The 21,620-nt window shown below is 43.5% G+C and overlaps 4 protein-coding genes across 7 annotated transcripts in view; 2 read left to right on the top strand and 2 right to left on the bottom strand.

Moving 5' to 3' along the window:
* mitfb (melanocyte inducing transcription factor b) overlaps positions 1 to 6,600 on the top strand; it is a 21,182-nt gene extending 14,582 nt beyond the window's left edge. For 2 of the 4 annotated variants that reach the window (XM_053848620.1, XM_053848616.1), the window contains exons 3-10: positions 2,578 to 2,793; positions 2,866 to 2,961; positions 3,039 to 3,150; positions 3,245 to 3,337; positions 3,433 to 3,489; positions 3,564 to 3,639; positions 4,208 to 4,355; positions 4,712 to 6,600. In XM_053848620.1, coding sequence (XP_053704595.1) covers positions 2,578 to 2,793; positions 2,866 to 2,961; positions 3,039 to 3,150; positions 3,245 to 3,337; positions 3,433 to 3,489; positions 3,564 to 3,639; positions 4,208 to 4,355; positions 4,712 to 5,098 — 1,185 coding nt within the window. In that variant the 3' untranslated portion in view covers positions 5,099 to 6,600. The remainder of the gene's footprint in view (positions 1 to 2,577; positions 2,794 to 2,865; positions 2,962 to 3,038; positions 3,151 to 3,244; positions 3,338 to 3,432; positions 3,490 to 3,563; positions 3,640 to 4,207; positions 4,356 to 4,711) is intronic. The other 2 variants (XM_053848618.1, XM_053848619.1) reach the window with 2 other exon arrangements.
* On the bottom strand, positions 5,735 to 10,185 carry LOC128749236 (2-epi-5-epi-valiolone synthase-like). Its single transcript, XM_053848625.1, has 5 exons — positions 10,042 to 10,185; positions 7,359 to 7,977; positions 7,059 to 7,298; positions 6,747 to 6,999; positions 5,735 to 6,688 (listed from the first exon to the last, which is right to left on the bottom strand). The coding sequence occupies exons 1-5, from the start codon at positions 10,158 to 10,160 to the stop codon at positions 6,603 to 6,605; spliced, it is 1,317 nt and encodes a 438-aa protein (XP_053704600.1). The 5' UTR covers positions 10,161 to 10,185; the 3' UTR covers positions 5,735 to 6,602.
* LOC128749237 (serine/threonine-protein phosphatase 4 regulatory subunit 2-like) overlaps positions 8,295 to 21,620 on the top strand; it is a 22,025-nt gene continuing 8,699 nt past the window's right edge. The window contains exon 1 of the mRNA XM_053848629.1: positions 8,295 to 8,715. The gene's annotated coding sequence lies outside the window, so the exon portion shown is untranslated. The remainder of the gene's footprint in view (positions 8,716 to 21,620) is intronic.
* On the bottom strand, positions 10,752 to 19,796 carry LOC128749232 (forkhead box protein P1-B-like). Its single transcript, XM_053848615.1, has 16 exons — positions 19,476 to 19,796; positions 17,762 to 17,893; positions 14,580 to 14,717; positions 14,420 to 14,509; positions 14,231 to 14,351; positions 14,062 to 14,164; positions 13,866 to 13,973; positions 13,231 to 13,318; positions 13,075 to 13,152; positions 12,811 to 13,003; positions 12,628 to 12,704; positions 12,431 to 12,532; positions 12,231 to 12,358; positions 12,096 to 12,147; positions 11,865 to 12,031; positions 10,752 to 11,412 (listed from the first exon to the last, which is right to left on the bottom strand). The coding sequence occupies exons 2-16, from the start codon at positions 17,876 to 17,878 to the stop codon at positions 11,250 to 11,252; spliced, it is 1,725 nt and encodes a 574-aa protein (XP_053704590.1). The 5' UTR covers positions 17,879 to 17,893; positions 19,476 to 19,796; the 3' UTR covers positions 10,752 to 11,249.

Below are 21,620 nucleotides of genomic sequence, written 5' to 3' on the forward strand. Positions count from 1 at the left end.
AGCGTTTGGTCTATTTTCAGGAGTTTTGTTTCTCAAAGAGACGACGCAACCAAGAGCAGACCTGCTGTTTCAGCTGACTGGATTTATTACCTGTGTGTTGTCTATTTTTGTCTGGCCGTTCCCCACGGGAAGTGGTTTATAAATAAGGCAGAGAACAGAAACAGAGCGTTTAAAGCATTCTAAGATAATTAACTAGCAATTGCCATCATCTACTCAATAGATAATGATAGTATCTTTTTGGATCGGACGCTTCCGTGACGTCAAACTGACGTCCGCAGTTTGACTGAGTCTGAAGATGGTGTTTGGGTGATTCAGATATATGTGATTTAGGGACTCATTCCTTTGTCTGTGTTGTTTCTGAGGCATATTGTAGCATCAGTGCCCCTAAATGTCCAGTAAAGGTCCTGGTGTATAAGGTGAAGAACAATAACGTGTTTGTCGTTCTGCTTAATGTACCACCGTTAATGAGAGTTTAGAGCCCAGGGTGCTCCCTGGGGTACCTGGGCTAAATGTCCCTCACATGAGCAGGACAATGACTTTGGAGAGGATCATGTGAAGGAAACTTAACGCGATGCAGTTCATTGTGTGTGTGTGTGTGAGGGGGGGGAGCTCCACTTGTCAGAGTAAGATGTTGGGAGTTGGTCAGCTCATTCTTTCCTCTGGTTTACCAGACATCTCAGCACTTCCCCAGCAACTTCACCTCTGACTCAGAAGTGTCCAGTGGAGACGATATTTGCGAGTCAATTCAGTGGCGATAGAAAATGTTGTAAGGCTTGTTCAAAACTGTTCAGTTCTTCAGTGGCGTGTGGGAAGGGAAACGTAATTGATGTTTCAGTCCTCATCCTTTATGGACGTTTCATTCAATGTTAGAAAAAAAACCAAGCACTTTTCTATCTCTTTTGAAAAGCTTTAATTTTCCCTCATAATTTTTCTAATTGAAAAAATCCTTAAATAATAATTCATAATTATTATTTTCATTTGTTCATAGGATTTTTCAAGCATCATCCACTGACTTCAGACCTGAATTTTGTGTGTTCCATTTATGATTATGACCATTAATTTAGGTCCCCAAGTGAAAGAAGTTTGTAATATTATTGTCATTTTAATGCAAATAGTTATCTACACACTTCTTTCCCATTTTATCCATTCTTTTACTTCTTATTTTCCATTATAAAGTAATTATCAGAATTGTATGCATGATGTTTCGTAATAAAAATTGTGACTATTCTAAATATTTATATTCATATATAATTACTGTTGTATTTTTTGTAATATTGTTCTTTAATTTTTCTAATATAATATTATATATATGTATATATTTCTCTTTTATTTTTACTTTTTTTTATATCTTGATATTTACATATTTCTACTATAAATTTTATTATTAGTATTTTATCTTAATGTTGCTGTTCCTTCAGTAAGTGTTCATTATTCTCCTGATAGTTTCCCAGGTCTTAATGCATTCTTTTACTTCTTATTTTCCATTATAAAGTAATTATCAGAATTGTATGTGTGATGTTTTGTAATAAAAATTGTGAATATTATAATATATATTCATATATAATTATTGTTGTATTTTTGGAATATTTTGTATTTTATCTGTGTATATATATATATATTATCTGTGTGTATGTATGTATATATATATATATAGTTCTAATTTGTGATCAATATTAATAATACATATATATAACTATTACTCTCTAGACTGGACGTGCATGCGATCCTCTGCATATCCAGCGGGTTATAATGGAACATGTGAGTGGATTCATGGGTTTATAATTAGGTTTATTTGGACTTCATACATCATATGGAGTTTTACATGGAACATATGTATCAATGCACTCAATGTTATTCTTGTCCTGGGGTGACCCCTGACATTAACCCCTGGGCTTCTCTCAGGCAAGGACATTGTCAGTAATGAAGTTCTCCACCTTAAAGACAGAGTCACAAAGGTGCAATAGCTTGTGATGAAATGGGCTTTTTGCATGGGAGGAAAAAGAAGAAGAAAGAAAAAACCATCGGAAGGGGCAAGAATGGGCCTGGGGCACCTTTCTGTGAAAGAGGTGGTCGTGCAAGACAAAGGGCCCGAGTGTTAGCAGCACATCCTGACATCAAGTGATACACCATAAAGGAATAAATTCAGATTTCACATAAAACAACACGGATTTGAAAAGGCTCATTGTATCCGTCTGAGATTGGCTAACGTGCATAACTAATGAGCGTTCTGCTCTTTTAAAAAGACGAGCAGGCTGTGTGTCTGCTCATACAAGCAGGCTTCAGCAGAGGGAAGCAGACCTGCTGCCCAGACTCTCCTCACTGACACTGAGACTTGTTTGGAGCAGGATTTTAAAGTACTCTTCCACCATGCTTGAGATGCTTGGATATTACCCTCATGAGGTTTGTAGCAACTCCATCCTTCTGCAAAGTCCACGTTTTAATCCCTAAACTTTGGGGGATTTCAGGCTGAAAATATATTTTTTAAAGGATTATTTTTTTTTGCAGTGGCTTTTTTTTTTAATGTTCTTAATAACAATGGCTTCAGTGGAGTTAAGACGTTTTCTTTTCCTCCTCCAGGTCCAGACCCACCTGGAGAATCCGACCAAGTACCACATCCAGAGGTCTCAGCAGCAGCAGGTGAAGCGTTACCTGGGGAAGCTTGGCTCTCAGGTGTTGAGCTTGCCCTGCCCCAGCCAGTCCTCTGACCACGGGGGCATGCCGCCAGGGCCGGGCAACAGCGCCCCCAACAGCCCTATGGCCTTACTGACCCTCAACTCTAACTGCGAGAAAGAGGTGCGTACAATCCCGTGCGGGACACGGACCTTACGAGCCTTAGTCTGAACCAACCATGTGACCCTCTCGCAGATGGACGATGTCATTGACGACATTATCAGTCTGGAGTCCAGTTACAGCGACGACATCCTCGGCCTGATGGACCCAGCTCTTCAGATGGCGAACACGGTACGTGTCTGACTCTGCTCCTTTTTTCAAGAACAAAAGTGTATCTTTGAAGCTAATCTGGGTTATCGATCATGAAGATGTCTGCTAACCTGATGGACATGTATGGAACCCAGGGGATGTCCCAGCAGGGCGTCCCCATCAGCAACTCCTGCCCGGCCAACCTCCCCAACATCAAAAGGGAATACTCAGGTGAGCAGCAGACGTCACCACCATTTAGCGCGGTCGGCTTTTTTGTGGTGAAAATATACACCTTGTATTTACTCATTTATCTTCCGTGCCACAGTGCCACAGTCCCCGGCCATCATGCACATGCTGGATAAATCCGGATCCTGCGGGAAATTCGACAGCTATCAACGGCCTGAAGGCTTCCCAGTCGGTACGGTTTTCTTTTTGAGATGACAAAAAAAAAAAAGACTCTTTCCTTTCCCCTCTCCTGTCATTTCTCTAATGAAACGTTGACATTTTGGCCAGAAGCAGAAGTGAGAGCCCTGGCAAAGGAGAGGCAGAAGAAAGACAACCACAATCTGAGTGAGTGAGGCGTCACCCCGAATGTTTGGGCTTTACAATGTGCACGTTTCTAACTGGGTCCTGTTGCGTTGCAGTCGAGAGAAGACGGCGGTTCAACATCAACGATCGCATCAAAGAACTGGGAACTCTGATTCCGAAGTCCAACGACCCGTAAGTGAGAGAACTTTTTTGACCAAGCAAACTTGAAGCGAGACTCTGAGGAGCGGAAGTGATTTACAGACTGGATCCTCCGCCGCCTTTAACAAAGGCTTTGATTTAGAGCGACGAGCGACGATCAAAGATCACCCAGTGGGGCAGCGTTTAGTCGCCTTGATCGATTCAACCCAAACAAGCACGACACGCTGTCCTGCCAGCAACGCCGCTTTGAGCCTTCAAGTCATTGTTAAACGGACGGGGGGGTGCTTTTGTTGGGCTTTCCCCTCCTGTGGTTGTTTGGCTTGACCCCAGCTGAGTCCCTGCCCTCTTGTACTTGCTAATGACCTTTGCAAACCGCTTCTGTTTGCTGCACTTTTGAGTGACATATCACCAAACATAAGAGTCATCCGAGATGGTCACACTTTTGTACTCCACAATCCATTCTGCTCGCTGGACTCAGTAACCAAGTGGCGCCATTTCCACGGCTGCGTTTCAACTCTGTAATTTCCCTCTGCGTTACTGCGCGTCGACCTCCATGACCTTGTCCACGGCCGTGCTAAGGTTGCTCTCCTGTCTTTCCCAGGGACATGCGCTGGAACAAGGGCACCATCCTGAAAGCGTCGGTGGATTACATCAGGAAGCTGCAGCGGGAGCAGCAACGGGCCAAAGAGCTGGAGAGTCGCCAGAAGAAGCTGGAGCACGCCAACCGACACCTGATGCTGAGGATACAGGTGAGCTGCGTTCCTGCTCTGGCTCTCCACAACACACTTTCTAGACTAGAGGTCATTCAATATAGAATAGACTCAATGGCCTTCCATGGCGTTTTTCTACTTCTGCTCTGCTCCAGTGTTGCTGGGAGGGCGGCATGATACCTTTAATATATGCAAAACAGCGCAGTACATTGTGCTAGTCCATCGTCTCGATGATCACAAGACAAGTTTTCCAGCCACGGCTTGATGGCATCACGTGGTGTCCGATATTTAATACGTGCACACGCACATGACGACTCGCCACTGGGAAGGGGATGCACGGATATTTTTAATGGCTCTGTGAGCTAACTCCCGTGTCTGTTGTCCGCACTCATCAGGAGCTGGAGATGCAGGCCCGTGCGCACGGTCTGGTCATCGCATCGTCGGCGCTGTGCTCCACCGAACTGGCGGCGCGGAGCATCAAGCAGGAGCCGGCTCTGGAGGACTGCCACCAGGACCTCTACTCGCTCCACGCCCACCACCAACACCACTGCACTTCAGACGCAGCTGCCAGCTCCCTGGAGCTCGCCGACCACCAGAACTTCTCAGACGGCCACTACAGCGTCCACCCCAAGGCCGGCAAACTCAACGACATCCTCATGGAGGACAACTTGTCCCCTGTCAGAGGGGGGGACCCCCTGCTCTCCTCTGTCTCGCCAAACACCTCAAAAGACAGCAGTCGCAAAAGCAGCGTCAGCATGGATGAAAACGAGCAGGGCTGTTAGCACCCCCTGCTGGACTCTCTCTCCTCCTGCAAGTGCCCCAGTTGTTCTGCTGTTTTGTGTTTACATGTGATGAACGGTTTTTTTTTTATGTATATATTTATCCGCCTTTATCGCAAGGTTTGATTTTTAAAGTCCAATCATTTAAAAAAAAGAGACACTGACATCATTTGTTCACGGTGAAAAGCCAGATTTCTACTACTGATTCCAAAGACTCTGGGAAAATTGCATTCAGTGACCGTGCTCAATCATTAGCCACAGAATCTATTTATAACTGTAGTTCTTTACACTGGTGGGTGTGCAGATGCCTTATGGAGGTTGGTGTTCTTCTGCTATGCACATGTTGATTTCTGTCCGTCGTTTCTACTCTATTTATGTCTGTTTATAACGTCATCCTGGATAAATAATTTATTATAAAGAGCCCAAGAAGTACAACTCAAGAGTGCCATCTATCATCATTTAAGTTAAGATATAAATATATATATATGTATTCGTCATATTCACTCATCTCATTTCTTCTAGATGTGCCTGCGAAGACCAAAACATAGAAGCAATATTTAAATAGACTCTTAAATCAAGTGTGAAAATCACCTCTTTAATGATGAATCAATAAATAATATGTATTTGAAAAACCTCCGATGTTACCTGAAACGTGTTTAATTTCAAGTGGTGGGTTTTGATCCCACTTGTTTTGTTATGAAGGAGTATAAGGAGACAGGGTTCAAATGAGGACGAAAACATGGCTTTTGTACTGTTGTATTAGTCGTGGAAAGTACTTTTGTGGTGCGACACTCTCAGTATTTAAATTGGAAATAACCTGAGCGAGAACTTTTTCACTTTTGCCTTTAGTTATAATACTGCTGCAAGTGTGTAATGCACCGTCAGCGCGACAGTTGTGCCTGCAGAGAAATCGCGGTGTCTCATTTATTTAACGTTGTCAGTGCCTTACTGTCCGCTCTGTTCGCCTGCTGCTGTAGCTAACACTAATTCTGCTTCCTGGATTAGAACAAATGATTCGAAAGCTATAAGAACTGAATAATTTTTATTTATTAATAGCACCACTCCTGCATATTGTTTTATTTATTTAGGTTTTTTTTATGGTAAATGAAACCAGTGCTCTCTACTGTCCATGTGCCTGAATGTAATTCACTGAGAAAAGCCAAATCGTAAATGCCAAGCAATTGTAAATATCAGGGGAAAGCTCTCAACTGATGTGCCTTTCTGTCGGTGATGAAGTGTGGGGAAAATGAAATGAACAAATGATTGCGCTAGTAAGATGATTTTGTGCCCGAGAATTGAACTTCCCCTGAACAAAAACAAGGTTTCAGAATGCGGTATGTGTTTAATCTGTCATTTAAGTACGAGTAGAGTTTAATGGCGGCAGATGTTACGAGTCTACTAGGCACTGTTGTGTAGGTTGTTTTCATTCCTGTGGTTCTCACCTGAGATGAATGTAGCAATAGTGACTGTACACAGATTGTTGGTGAAAAACATTAAACGTTGTATTCTAATCCTGGCGTCTCTGGAGTTCATCCGTCCATCTCTGGAAGGCTTGGCAAAGTGTGTCATCAGCGATGGCTTCCTGGAAGATTTCTGGCGGGGAAAAGAAAGGTGATACATTCTGATCTGGATGTTCATTCAAACATCTCACCTGCGCGTCCCAGGCCTGTCGGCAGGGGCATCCGCAGAGAGCCACCGCAGTGTTTGAGCCGCTCTGCGAGAGACTTGCGGATCAGATCCAGGGAGACGTCCGGGTGCCACACAGGTAGCTCCAGTCCCAGCATGCACTTGACAATGCGGTCCTTCTCTGGAGCCGTGAGCAGCGCCCTCTGCTGCGCCAGATAAACCATGAAGGCCATGTCGATGTTGACGGCCTCGCCGTGCAGCAAAGCTGGCAGAACTTTCTGTTCAAAGGAAAACTCTTTGTAAAATAATATAGAATTCATCCTCATAAACTGTCTACCATTTCCAGTTCAGGGCTGATGAGGTGGCCGAAGTCCACCAGTCGGTCCAGATCATCCTCCCACAAGTTGGGAGCCAGCTCCTCCAGCATGGTTTCTATGGCGATGCGTGTGGATTGACATGCAGCGTCCTCTTCTTCAGGGGTGTTTTTCTGTCCACAGGACTGGAACTTAGTGTCCAGCAGCCTCTGTCCTTCCACCTCCAGGATCTCAAACAGGCCGCGGTGTTTCATCAGAGCCATCTGAAACACACAAATCCTTCAATTTCACGGCTTCGACATGCTTCCAAGTGGGAACAGGACCTTTAACATCTCTGCCATCCCGTTTGAGATCTGCCGTCTTGGGAGGGACTTGAAAAACGAGCGGTCGAGGAAAGTGGCTGCAGGAGGGATGTAAGTCCCCAGCTTGTTCTTGCTGCCGCAGAAGTTGACCCCATTTTTAGCTCCAACGCTGGCGTCGATGTAGGCCAGGAGGGTGGTGGGGACTCTGATATACGGAGTCCTCCGGCGATACAGAGCCGCCGCCAGGCCCACGACATCCAGGCACACACCTCCTCCTATAGCAATGATGGGCTCGCTGCGTCTGTCGATGGAGAACGCGTGAAGCTCCTCCAGAATCTTTGTCACCAGCTCCAAACTTTTGTTCTCCTCCGTGGTCGGGAGGGGCAGGATTTTGTAGTTCACTTTTCTGGACTGGAAGTACCGCGAGATCCAGGGGCCGTAGAGCCGATTGACAGTGTCGTCGACCACCACAAAGCGCTTGACTGGCTGGGAGGAACCCCTGTCACCGTCCTCCAGGTGGCCCCACAGTAAAGTGTGGTTGGTGGGGTCCAGGATGTTCTGGCTCTGGGTTATCCTGTATGTCAAGGCCAGGGGACTGGCCACCGTCCAGGTGACTCCATGATGGGACTTCCTCTCCTCACTGAAGGGTGCAGGCAGGGTGACAGTCAGACAAGCCAAACTTTCCACTGCCGCTCTCACTGTCACGCCATTTCAACTGTAGCATCAGACGGTTTTAACTTTAATAACACTGTTGTGAAAGGATCGATAACGGAACATCAAATAAAACCTTTTATTTTGGCGAGACGACACTTATTTTTTGCACCCATAATAACCCATAAGGATGGGTTACTCACGAGCGTTTTGCACTCTATTACAATTAATCTCAATTTGTTTGGTCTGGTGGCGACGATAATCAAGCGCACACCTGGACGGGGCAGAGAGGGGGGGCGGGGCGTGTTCGCTGTTAGACACCGCGCGAACGTCAGCGGGTTTTGGATGCAGATATTCATGGATTTAAGAAGAGATACAGTCTTATTTTGTTGGTAGAAGTTCACCAACATGTCCTACAACAGTTGCACGACGTCTCATCACTGAAGAGGAACTGCAAGGCGGTATTTCGTGAGGCGGAATCCCCTGATGCTAATCCACCGCTAGCCTCCAACAAGCTAGCCTCCAACAAACTCCATCAGTTTTTTTTCTCCAACGAACAAAGTCGAGCTGTCCACGAATAAACCCAACTGTGAACCAACTTTAATAGACTTTTCTCGGAGCCACGCCAACAACATGCAGAAGAAACGCCGTGTTGTTTTTGGTCCGTGAACGCAACACAAGAATCAATCGGAGAAACTCGGTCACCGATTCACCGTCCACGGCACCGGTGAGTTTGGTTTTGGTGTATTTGCAAATATTTCCTCCCTTGTTTCGGCCAAACATCGAGGAGGATGTTGGCTTTACATTTCCCTGGCTCAAAGGCGGCCCCCGGGCCAGATACGGCTCTTGACCTGTTTCCGTCCGGTCCTCTAAAGTTGGGTGTTTTGACAATGTTTTTTTTTGTAATATTGAAATCATTTCATATAATTTCTTTATTTAAAAAATAATTGTGTGCACACACATTTGTTTAATCTATTCTCACACCACTTTTATTTAGATATTAAAATACACTTTTAAGCATTGCACTCCATTGAAAAGTGACACTAAAGCTTAACCATCAGGGTGATGAACAGGCTCTTTGCTGCATGAAGTGTTCAGAACAATATTTTTTGAGCTTCTATCCTCAAGTGTTTTCAACTTCAGTGTTCCCTCCTGTACATCCCCTTCATCATGGATGTGTTGGCGATGACGTCACATTTCATCATGCGGTGCACCTGCAATTAGCGCGCTGAAAAATGCTTCCTTTGAAAATGTTTTTTTTCCTCCATCCTTTGTGTTTATTTTTTTTGGCTGCAAATAATTCATCCAAATGGATCTTCAAAAAGTTCCAGTCCATGTGTGTGCTGAACTGTTTGTGCCAAGGAAGGTCCTCTTGAACAACAGCAGTGAAAACACTTCGGCTTGAACCAGGTCGTTGGTGAAACGTTACATTTGTGCAGCAGCTGTAAACTCACTAGCAAAAGTTGGAAACTCTTCGGACACCGGAGGAATTCTGGGTGAGTGACCTTCAAGTTCTATTTCGTACTGCACTTATCGAACTGGAGTTACATCCAGGTCACTAGTATTTATTTGCAGTTGTGTGTGCTCGTCTTCAGTACAAAACTTGATTCATTTTCTTTCCAGGCTCAGTCTGAGACTGATACTGATGAGGAGAGGGCATGACTTGTGTTCAAATGGAGCGTCCCAACAAGAGTTAGACCATGGTAGCCCACTTGGTTCTCATGTCTGTTATTTAGAATAATATGTTTTGTTTGTGTGGAATTAACAACCTACTTCACACTCCACACAGTTCAGCTCTGGGCAGTGAGTCAGAACAAATGTCGTTCTCATTGAGGAAAAATTCAATGAATATTTTTGTGTTGTGTTGACTAGTCCAGTGCTTGACATGGAAGTGTGCTGCGACTGAAATAGAAAGACATGCCGCCGCGAACATTCCACTCTGTGTCTAAATAAAAGTGATGATTCTGTTTCAAAATAAAATAAAGTGCATGCCAGCAAATTGTGGTGTCCAATGAATGTTTATAAAAAATGAAGGTGTGGTTTCTTCACTTACATTTTAGCATCTGACAGCGTCCCTTCTGTAAACTCGCACGCTTCCTTTTTTCGTACCCACGTTCCATTGACTTGGACCAGATTGAACCGAGTTACTTGAGGTCTGGATTCCGACGACATGCTTCACTGCCCCCCAAAACTCCGGAGTACATTCCCATATGAGGTGCAGTGTGACCGTGAACATGACTGTCCTCCACTCACTGGACTGTGTGTCAGGTGTTGGGTTACCATTCCACTCTGGACGTGAGCAAGGCAGGCTAAAATAGTCGTTTTGAGGAAAATATATTTTGCAAAATTTAGTGTCGGTCAATTTAACATCATGCATTTATGATATCGACTGTGACTTAAGAGCACTACAAGGAGTATACATCAGGAAATGAGTGAAAGTATGAATATTCCTGTCAGGTTCCAAATGTTATTCGGACCGTCTCCGGCAGGTGGCAGTATTGCACCACAGTTTAGCTTCGACTGCCTGTATTTGTCCCGCAACGTTTTAATTTTGGTTCGCACGGCAGCAGAGTATCGTTGAAGACGAACTTTAAACATTAGATAGAAGCTTGTCTTTATGTTTTTGTTGTGTGTGTTATATTAATATCACTCTATATCTAGAATCTTCAAGTGAAATAGCTTCCTTTATGTTTCATGACCAAAAACAAAGACTTGAAAGTTGTGCTTTTTATTGAATATAAAGATGACAAGACACAATTGTGTTAGATTTTTTTTAATTGTAGTAAGATTTTACAATAATAATACATCTATATAATCTACTCTTACATGCGCAATGTCTGGTGTGACAAAGAAAATCTGTTAAGTCATCTGATCAGACACACAATGTTGGCAGTGAACGTCTTCGGCATTGACTGAACTTCCTCACTTTAAATCAGCTAGTGTGCCCCCACTCTCCCCAAACATGACGTGGAAGCGCGAGCTGCCAATGCTTCTTTTACTTTGGCTTATAGGTTGTCATGCTCCCGCTGTTACAGATATAAAACACAATCATCCGTGACAGCATCATTGTTTGTGATTTCACGCTACTTTACAGAACAAAATAGCTAAATTAAGAAACGCATAACTTCTTAAATGCGGATAAACACAATGAAACAAACTCTTCCGAACAAGGTTTGGTTACGCAAATGTTTGCTTTTGGAACTTCTATATGGATTCATATAAAAAGGTCTCGCCGAGGAGCGTCTGGTCCGGACCTCACAGTCAGAGAGAAGGCACGCGGTCAAGATGAAGGTTCGGCCTCTCTGGGCTGCTGTGCTCTTCATCGTGGTTCATCTCGGGGCTACGGCCGTGCTCATCTGTGCTCTCCTGGCACTCGTAGGAATAATTCTCGCAGATTTCCTCGTCCTCCTGCTCTTCTTTGATGCTGGAAATAAAAGTGAAATTACCTCAAATAAATACTAAAATGACTTGTTGTACTTTAAACTATTGAGGATTGCGTCACTGAAATCACATTTTCATACTCAACTCTAACATATTTGACATGTCTATAGCTTTTTCTCTGCATGTAAATGTAATTTTACTTTGATCTTCTATTGCACCATATCTGTTGTTTCTGTGCGTTTTCGATTCAGTTCTCTGGATAATTTAGAATGTGACTTTACTGCCTTTGTTTGCAAGCAGCCAATGCCTTTTCCATGGAAATATGTTGGGGTGCTGAATTCTACCATGAGTGTTTGTGGCAAAGACAGCGTGGTATAAAGATGATTCGATTAGTTTACATTGCCTTTGTTCTTTGCACAACAGGGAAATTTACAATTACAGATTGAATTTAGTTTGCAAGAACAGTGGATTCAGTCTTTCCCGGAGAACACTTACAAAGATTGTGGGGGCGATTGTGTCGCACTGCTGTCACTTTGGTATCCAGATCCGTTGGCAAGGGCGCCGCTCATCTGCTCCTGCAGCACATGGGGGAGGGAGTGCAGGGAGATGCTGCCCATCCTCGCTGGGTTGTAGAAAGGGTTGCTCCCATCCAGACTCCCACTCTGGAGGACAGGAGGCTTTGGTACTTAAATCCCAACTTCAGAAAGTCAAAGTCTTGAATCTTACCTGAGGAATTGATCCCAAACTCTGGCGGTTTGGAGGGTTCTTCACCAGGGATCTGTTTGTGACAGAAATATTAGAGGAATTAACAAACATACTATGAGACGTGGTGGACTTTTATGAAGTTGCATGGTGACTTGCCCACTGCCGGCAGCTTTCTGGGGTCTCCTCCTGTGAAACTCGATTTCATCGACAGTCCACACTGCCCCCTTCACGTTCTCCAGGCGCACAAAGCACTTGTGGAGGCTGAGATTGTGCCGAACTGCGTTCTGCATGGGAAGTCCAAGTGAGTCCCGAGGAGGCAAGCTCATGACAGGTGTTTCTCAGGACTCACAACTCACCTTCCACGTTGCTGCGTTGCGCCTGAAGTAGGCAAAGTTTCTGGTGAACCAGTTGTAGATTTCATTTAGTGTCAGCTGACTACGCGGCGATTCAAATATTGCCTGTAAAAATAAAAAATAGGTTTGGCCATTGAAATGAGACTATTCACAATCATATCTGTTCAATTGTCGGCAATCGTTTTTTAAGTCTGGTTTACCTGCCGAATGAGAGAAGCATATGTAAATGGAGGCCGAACTTCAGTGGTCAAATAAAATTCTTTATTGTCAATGATATCTGCGGAGAGATGAGTTTGTTAGAGACAAGGCTTGTTTCTCTCCTTAATGAAGCAAAAATAAAGCCACTGACACTTGGCATGAAAAGTATTTGAATGAGTCCTGACCTTGGCTGACAGAGCGGCTGTAGCGCCTGCGTACAGGGTTTCCGCTGAACATGCTGTTGGGGGTGAGTACCGATGGCGCGTCAGACAGCGGGGTCAGAGGTGTGGTCGGGGCCGTGGCGCTCTGAGACAGGCTCATCTGCGGACCTTTCGGCACCGTCGTCTGCGAGAAGGAGACGTTGGGCGCCAAATTCGCCTGGTAACAAAGCATCGGCTTAGATGTCAGGGAAAACAATAATTACTTTAATCGTCTCGACAGGTACTTACAGGCTGAGCTGCCGATTTAGGTTCGGAGGACTTGAGATGAGCCATCATGGCCTGCAGTCGCTCTTTGTCTTTTTTCAGCTGCGTTAAGACGGAGACGGGGAGGGTTGGTGTGAAGGTTTGAAATAGAAAACTATGATCAGGAAAAGTTGTGTTCACCTGCAGTTCCAGCTGCTGGACCACTTGCATCTGCACACGACACTGAGCCGTGCTTTTGTCGTCCAGAGTGTGCTCGCTGTTCAAGTGTCTGCGTATAAAAACAGTAGAGATCAAAACACGCTTCTGACCTTTCTGAGTCTGCAGTGTTGTTTTTGAGTGAAAATAATTCCTGTGTTCAGGAACTACAGTTGAAGAGGTGCAAGTCAATATGAGAGCGCACTTGTCGCCTAAGGGAGGGGTCCTGAACGCAGCATTTTAATCATTTGTCATAGACGTCAAGGCTGTGAACTGGCTGTGAACTGACTGGCATAATTAAGACAAAACATCTAAATGAATCCTCCCATAAAACTCGACTGGTAGTGTCATGCAAGGAGTCACTTAAAAACTAGTCAATCTTGCTCCACAGCAGTTACATTTCACTTAGGCCTATTTGGACATCGATTATTACAGAAAAAAGAGGGCGTCAAAACAACAGTCAAACAAGATCAGAAACACTTTCAGCGGATGCAAATAACTCGCCTTTGTATCCAGGCCTGGATGCATTAATTATGATAAAAGCCTTTTCTTCTAAGTACTAAATATATGATGAAAATTAAAAGCGATTATATTTGGAAATGAATAAATTAAACACTCACTTCAGAAAGGCCTGGAAATCGCCAAACACGGTCTCGCAGCCAGGCCACTTGCACATTCCATTTCCATACAGAGCATGAGTGTTCTGAGGGGCTTCATCCGCGGACCCACTGAAACACACAGAACAATTGTCGTCCGCTGTGCTTTTGTGGAGATCAGTCAGGGGGGAGCTGGGGGCGAGGAAGAAGAGTCGGCTACCTGTCTTTCATCTTCAAGAGGACATGTCCATTCGGAGTCGACTGTTGGCTGGAAGACTCCCTGGTGTCTCCAGTATTGGCTTTGTGAATGTTATTGTCGAACCCTGCAATTGATGGAGTTAATGGAAGACAAGGCTGGATATAGACTTAAAGGTCAAAGGTGAGGGTACCAGTGGGTGTGGCTGGGCTGTTGGGCAGAACGGAAAGAAGGCCCTGTCTCTGCAGGTTGAGCAGGTGCTGCTTCTGCACCTGCAAAAGTTGCTGCTGGATGGCGATCTGCTGGGCCGTCAACTTGACAAAGGAATGTTCATCAAAAATTCAGTTTTCTCCTCGGGTAAAAAATGAGAAACTCAAGTTACCTCTTGGCTAACCATCCCAGCGTTCTTCTGCTGTATTAGCTGCATGTTTAGCTGCTCTTGCTGATTCTTGAAGACTTCTTGAATTTGTTGCTGTAAAGCCACTTTGCATTAAAAGCAGCACATAAAGCGGTCACCTTGAGGCAGATCAACTCGGCATTACCTGGTGTAACATGAGTGCTTTCTGCTGTTGAAACATGGCCTGGAGCTGCTGCGAGCTGAGGACCTGCTGCTGTGTGGTCTGTTGCAGCTGCTGTGGAGCTTCTGCTGGTGGGGTCATCATAGGTGATGATTGTGGAACCTGCAGCAGCCAAACAAACACCACGGCCCGGGTGTTTACACACATCCCACTTTACAAACAACAAAGCAACGTCTGTCAAACATTTGAAGATCTTGTGGACTGGCCGTAGATCTGCAAACATTTGTGATAAATAAGGGTTGAACGTAAATACATTTTAGTGGGATAAATAGCTGCTCAACATTTCTGACTCAGTTTTGTCTCTAGCTTTTCATATATTCATCTTAAAAACTCATAATAAATCATAAAAATCATCATCATAAAAAAAATCATAACCTGGTTAAAGGAATGAAAGCAATTCCAAATATTTTTTTAGACTCTGGCCAGATAAGATTCTCTTCAAATTATTTTTAAAGCACTTCTTAATGAATCTCTCTGCAATATTAACACATGTGATGTTTATTTTGCAAAAGAGCGGCTATTTTATTAAGTTCTTGGTTCCAAATGTTTCAAAGCAACATATGCTTTTTGAATGCATAAATCAGAATGACTTGGTAATTTAAACAGCTTAACATCTGTCATGGAGTTTTTCTTTTTTAATATCTTGGTGAATATATTGACAAGAGGGACATCTTTTTCATTTATAACTTTGTGGGCTTGATTTTTTTTTATATCTTAAATGATTGAATTAAGATGCACCAGAGTACACTTGATAACACTTCATTTAAAAAGTATGGATCGTGCAAGATGATGGCCACATTTGTCTGGTTGTAATTTGTTTCCGTAGTAACTCAAATACTGCGATGGCTAAAATGGAGAAAAGGTGCAAAGACAAAACTGTCTCTTGTGAGTAGGGAAATAACTGATCCTAGTGTTATGCTCCCGCGTGTGTTTGTTCACAGGAGTGTGTTGGTTTATTGCTTCAAGAAAAAGGATGAATGTGTGCTGGACAGAAGAGTTAGACATTTAACCCCAGGGTGGGATTTTGACGCTGTTTGTCTCTGTTCAAAATAACCTGGAGAACTCTGGGCAGCTTTCGATGAATTTTCAGGAGGTATGTGAAATGAGACGGTGAACAAATGATTGAATTTTGGGAGAGATCCGGATCACCGTCCAGAGTTATTTATTGGCAGAGGTTTGCGCTTGCCCAGTGTTTTTCTAATTTAGAGTCACCAATTTCTTATATTTTTGGACGGTCGGTGGAAACCCCCCAGAGAAAACCCACGCCAGCATGAGGAGAACATCCAAACTCCACAGAGGAAGGGCACAGTTTCACTCCAACCCGAGACTTGCTTCAGGCTGGAGTCGAACCTTTGACCCTCTCGCTGTTTTGCTGGAGTACTAACCATTACGCACTGCGCTGCCCTCGGTACTGTCTTTAAATGTTATTTCTTTTCAGTTTCACACTCTGTCCTGGATTTTCAATCAGCGTTTTCTACCATTATAAAAAGATAAATCTCTCGACCTGAGCCCAAAACCTGCATGGAAATGAAAACAAACACACACCCACACATGATGTCAAACTGTCATAACTACTCCTACACCTCAAATAGAGTTCCTCTGTTATTATGCCTGGTTTGCTGGTCACATGGCCTCATTGCAGCTCTATGCTGAAAATAGACTGAACAAACAAACAACAACAACAACAGCAGCAGATGGCTGCGGGGACTGTAGGCTTCATCAAAAACAACAACCTGCAACACGAAAACAACAACAACATCCTCTGCTGTGAATGCAGCTATCGCCTCCCCCCCGTTCCCCTCCCCCCTCTCTCTGTCAAGCCTCACAGCTCAAGGCTTGTTTACAGTAAACATAAACAAAGCAATCAAAATTTCACAGAGATATAAATAATGAATAAAAAGCCTCACAGAGTCTGTTTACCAAAAGCAGATTTAAGATCAAATTTTAATCAAGTCTGAACCACGTACGAGCGTCTCTCCGCAAGACAGAGTCTGTTTGGAATCAGGTAAACAAACGGACAGTGAATGTCACACAGGCTTTGGGATAACAAAAACAAACAATCGCCTCTGAGTTTGTCCTTTCTTCTGAAATTCAATGCTGCAGAGGTGGCCACCAAAGCCCTGAAAACAGGTCAGTCCCACAGACGAAGCGAGTTGGCCCCCTCTATTTTTCTGTGGACACCATCAACACAACAACAGCCTATGCCTAATCCCTGTTGCCATGGCAGCCAGCAAGTCCAAACATCTTCTGTTGTTGTTATTGTTGAAAGTCATACCAGTGAGCAATAGAGTGTAAACACAAAACTGTTCCCGCAAGACTGGTCTTGTGAACTCAGAGCAGACTGACGGCAAATAAAAACCTGCTGAAAACCACACACAATCTGCCTCTGATGGGGGCTTTTTTTTTAATGTTCACTTATAAACACGGACGAGTGTAGCGTGTAAAATATGAAGGGCAAACACGTGTGAACTCGGAGTGATGAGGGCGGCGTTAAATATTTGATAACAAGCACGCAGCCACTGTCTGCCTCATCTCTCGAGATAATTCAGTGTGAACCGTATTAAAGTCAACTTCACATACCTGGTTATCTTCATTAAGATGTCCGCCAGGGAAAAGCCACGCAACACTTCAATTAAGTTCACCCAGGCATTGAAAAGAAGAGTTCCACTGACAAGATACGTGGAACACAGGACAACAGAATAACACCAATCCCTGGAGCCAGCAGGAGACGTGATCTCCCGCCCCTCCAAGACCAGAGCTAAAACACATCTCCACCCCGCAGCTGAGCTTCAATCAAACACACATTGCTTCTAAAGATGGCTTCATGTGCTAATGAGTCATTTTAGAAGCCGAGTCTAAACAATCCAACTCTCATTTATCAAAAACTGTTGGCGCTTGGACATTCGATCTGTCGCAGAGAAATGAAACTGGACAGACCTGTCGGCGGAGAGAGATTTTTCCACTGAAAGGCATTGAAGCAAGGCATAAGTAGAATAAAAAATAAAATCAATTGCTGTTTGTGTAAATACAGTGTTGATCTGTCGCATCTTTAACAGGTGTTAAAACAGAATTCAAATCCACTCCTTGTTCCTCAGTGTCTAACTATTATTAATCAGTTCCCAAGTTGAGTGACTGAACCCAGTTACCTCAGAGAGAGGAGTCTGACAGCTCCTCAGTCTGCTCTCATTCTCCGGAATATTCCTGCTCTCTGTCTTTATGTCTTGAATGGCGTGGCTTGTTGACTCTGTCGCAGACTCATGCATCTGGACTTTACGGACCTAAGAAAAGAACAGCTTTAGAAGTACAAATAAGGGTTCCAAAATGAATAGCTGGAGAGATACGGGATATATAGGAAAGCATGGCTCAAACAAAGCAAGCTTTAAACTGAAAAACAAAAGCAAAACATATCCTTAGCCAAATTGGAGGCTTATAAACTTTCCATGGCATAACAAGTTAATAACTGCGCGTTTACAGATCTACCCACCAGGACAAACATTCTCTTCTACAAGTGAGAAGGAACATACTAGCTCTATTTGTTGAATACCCAAGTGCTGCCATGACTACTGTAAACACAGGGGCCCTGGGTCCGTGTTTATGTGCAAACATATCTTCCGTCTGGAACAATTTACCATTAACCAGGTGGTGCGATAAACGGCTGTGGCAGGTAGTACAATGCACAAGTGGGCTTTTATGTATACAGCTTGGGTGTGTATAAACCAAACGCTTAGAAGCATAAATGGAACGTCAACGTAAAAAATAAATAAATAAACACGACAGAGCCAGAATGCCACAATAATGAATCAACCTGAGAACCATTCAGCTTCAAAGTAGTATTCGTCTATCTTTGAAATATACTCTGACCTCTATAAGCACTGCGGTGGTGGGATTAAAAGTGTTTGGGAAACAGGTCTATCATCCTCAAACCGAAAATAAGATGCTTGTCTGTTTGTTTGTAGGACAGCGTAAAAATAGTTTTCTTGTACATTTCATAAGAGCAAGTTTTCAGATCAACCTGAGTGACATGTTTCTCTGTGGAGATGAGGTGTTCACACATGCTGTGAATTACTGTGAGGGTTGAGAAATGAATCATAACAGTGCTTCTGTGTGTGAGGTGTCTGCTTTGTTGACTTACTACTGTTTACTTTTACCTACAGGACCAGGATTAGGTCCTGGAGACAAAGAGCAGTGCTTCCTGCAGTTATGTCTGAATATACTGCGTGGGTGTGATTCCTCGAACCAGGATCTTTACTCATCAGACTCACTCGCTCATATTAAGAAACGTCATTTACCCTTTCATCTGAGGCAATAGAACTGGATTGTTGCACATGGGTAAATCAGACGAGTCGTCAACTTTAGTTGGGAAAAACCAGGAAAACACACCGTCTAACATTCAGTCATGGGTTGTTAGATTTTCATATATATTGACGCTGATCGGAGGTAAAGCACTTATACACGGAGCACCAGCGATCGGTGTCGTGAGGGTTGTTGTGAAGAACGAACGCAGTTTAGCAGAAACCCCAAAATGAATGGAATCGCGACCCGTTCACCTCAAACAGAGACTGAGATTTGGATAGTGTGTCTTTAAAGATCGTGATCACTTAAGATCAGAGGCAAGGTCAGTGTGCTGATGATGTAAGCCACCTCTCCGTCTTCGATCACCTGCTCATCCGTTGGCTTTTCTCGCCCAAAACACCCTTTCTGTTGGCGTGAACGGTGCAACAATGGCTAACTGCGTGCCTCGCCGCTAGCCTGTTAGACAGCTTTCCATCTCCGCTCAGCGCTGAATGTCAAATCTACTGCAACGGCATCGAGCTGTAGTCTTCGGCGACGTGAAAGAGAATGGCCACGACGTATACTCACCTAAATTGGACAAGAAGACACTGTAACCGGGTGGTGCCTGGCGAACGGACCTCGGAGTGCCTCCTTCCTTGGTAGCTGGTTAGCCACAAGTTGCTAACCGAGGGCGGGGCTTGAGTAAAAGTAAACAATGATTACGTCATGTCCACACGCGGGACTGCTCGGGCTAACGTGGAAGCAAAGGAAAAGAAGTCGAGTCTTTTTCTCCGAGTGAAACGTTTACATGTCCAACTGAAAAAGTAATGTATAAAAGGAGTAAAATAAATATAAGAACTGGAAAGTTATCTACAGAAGGGCGTCTGAGTGCACACTGAAAAACAGTGGTCTCAGAATTAAGAATTATTTCAGGTTTAAAGTCAGAATTCTGAGATCCACTGAAAAAAAAACCCTTACTTTAATCTTCGTCTTCAACCTTTCTTAAGCATTAATTTTGCTTATTTTGCTTTAATCTAATGTTTCTCTTTTAACACTAGAAATTCTTATTATACCCAAAGAAATAAAGGCACAAGTAAGAGACGTTGAGCCTCACTTTTCTGCTTCGTTCACAAAGCATCAGCATACATTAAAACACAAACTACCAAAAAAAAAAAAAAAAAAATCTCATGGAGGTGAAATAACCACAACTAATGTTTGCTGAATTGTTAAATCGTACTAAATACTAAATTATATTTGTTGCAACTGAAACCTTTTTTATGGTCCCAACAAAAAAGAAGGAAAAGGAAGAGGAAACTCGAAGCAAATTAATCTGAATAGATGCTCTTATCTGTCTCTTTGCACAGTTCTTATGTTAGATTTGCCTCTCCACATACAGATGATAAACAACTATCACCTTTTCAAAGTTAAAGCAAACAAAAGTAAAGTATGGTGCTTCCTCATGAAAATGCTGTCATCATGTATTCACAAAATGATTGAGAATAGATCACAGCTGGAGTTTTCATTTCAGATACAGGGCTGTGCAGACCTGCAGTGGAAGAGATGGCACCACACGATGGCAGCACTGACTAGTCAGATGATGCCCTCTTCATTTTAGATCCCATTTGAATGGTTGTGAGCACGCGCCATGTCCTCTGCAACAATGTAGATATGGACCATGCATCAGTTTCTCTTTTCACTGACATAAGTTGACCGTCCATCTGTCTATCTATAAAATGGCAGAGAACTTGGATATGAATGGTTTAAAGCAAGCTCCCCGAACCAGTGTTGAGAGCAAATGACCCATAAAACTACACCGACCGGGTTTAATATGTATTACTGAGCTTCATTAAGATCAAATCTATGCATTAATTACCAACACACAAGATGCATTTACACTCTGCCCTCTGAGACGCCCCGTCTTAATTGGTTAACTGCCTTTGTTTTTGTTGCTCGCTTCAGGTCTAATGAGTCTCACTGGACTCGAGCTGCAGCTCCAAATGCATCTTCCCAGAGTTACTTTTCGATATTATTTCTTTTTTGAGGAAACTATTTTCTTCTGACCCTTCTTTCATGTTCCACAAAGTGAGTGAGCGTAAGGTTGTACTTATTGAGTTGCATTCGGTCTTTCTTCCTGCACTTGTTTCAAGCAATTCCATCAATTTAGCCATCTGATCCAATTGTGTTTTGATCACTGTTTAAAAAAAATGTACGATTGATGACAGAGGTTTCATACTTTTTATTCTCAACACAGATGAACAGAGAAACAATACTTGATGCATTTGCAACATGCAGAAATTCTGTAACATTCTACATTGCTGGTTGAACACAAGGCACCATTCAAGATCTGCAATCATTGACAGCTTGTCAGATCTCGGGTTGGTGGTCATGTGCATATGTGCAAGAAACAGTGATTTAACCTGCTGTGAGGAGCACAGCCAAAGTACAGGGGCCATTCAGACTGTAATAAAATCTGTAGTTTAGTGGTCTGGAGAACTTCTCCACTTCACATTGTATTCCAGAAGGGGATTGTTCATGACGATCACGGGCAGAGTGATATTTGTAAAGACGTATTGATTTCTTTTTTTCTCTGCAGTGAGACTCAAGAATCGATTTCAACAGAGGAAGTTCAAATGTCTCGCCAGATGATTAAGACTGCATTTCAAGTGGAATTCCTTCCTGATCATCCGAGATTGCCCCCTGACATATAAAACAAAATCATTTTCAGCACGTAAG

The sequence above is a fragment of the Synchiropus splendidus genome, chromosome 18 (assembly GCF_027744825.2).
Source record: "Synchiropus splendidus isolate RoL2022-P1 chromosome 18, RoL_Sspl_1.0, whole genome shotgun sequence".
Lineage (NCBI taxonomy): Eukaryota > Metazoa > Chordata > Actinopteri > Syngnathiformes > Callionymidae > Synchiropus > Synchiropus splendidus.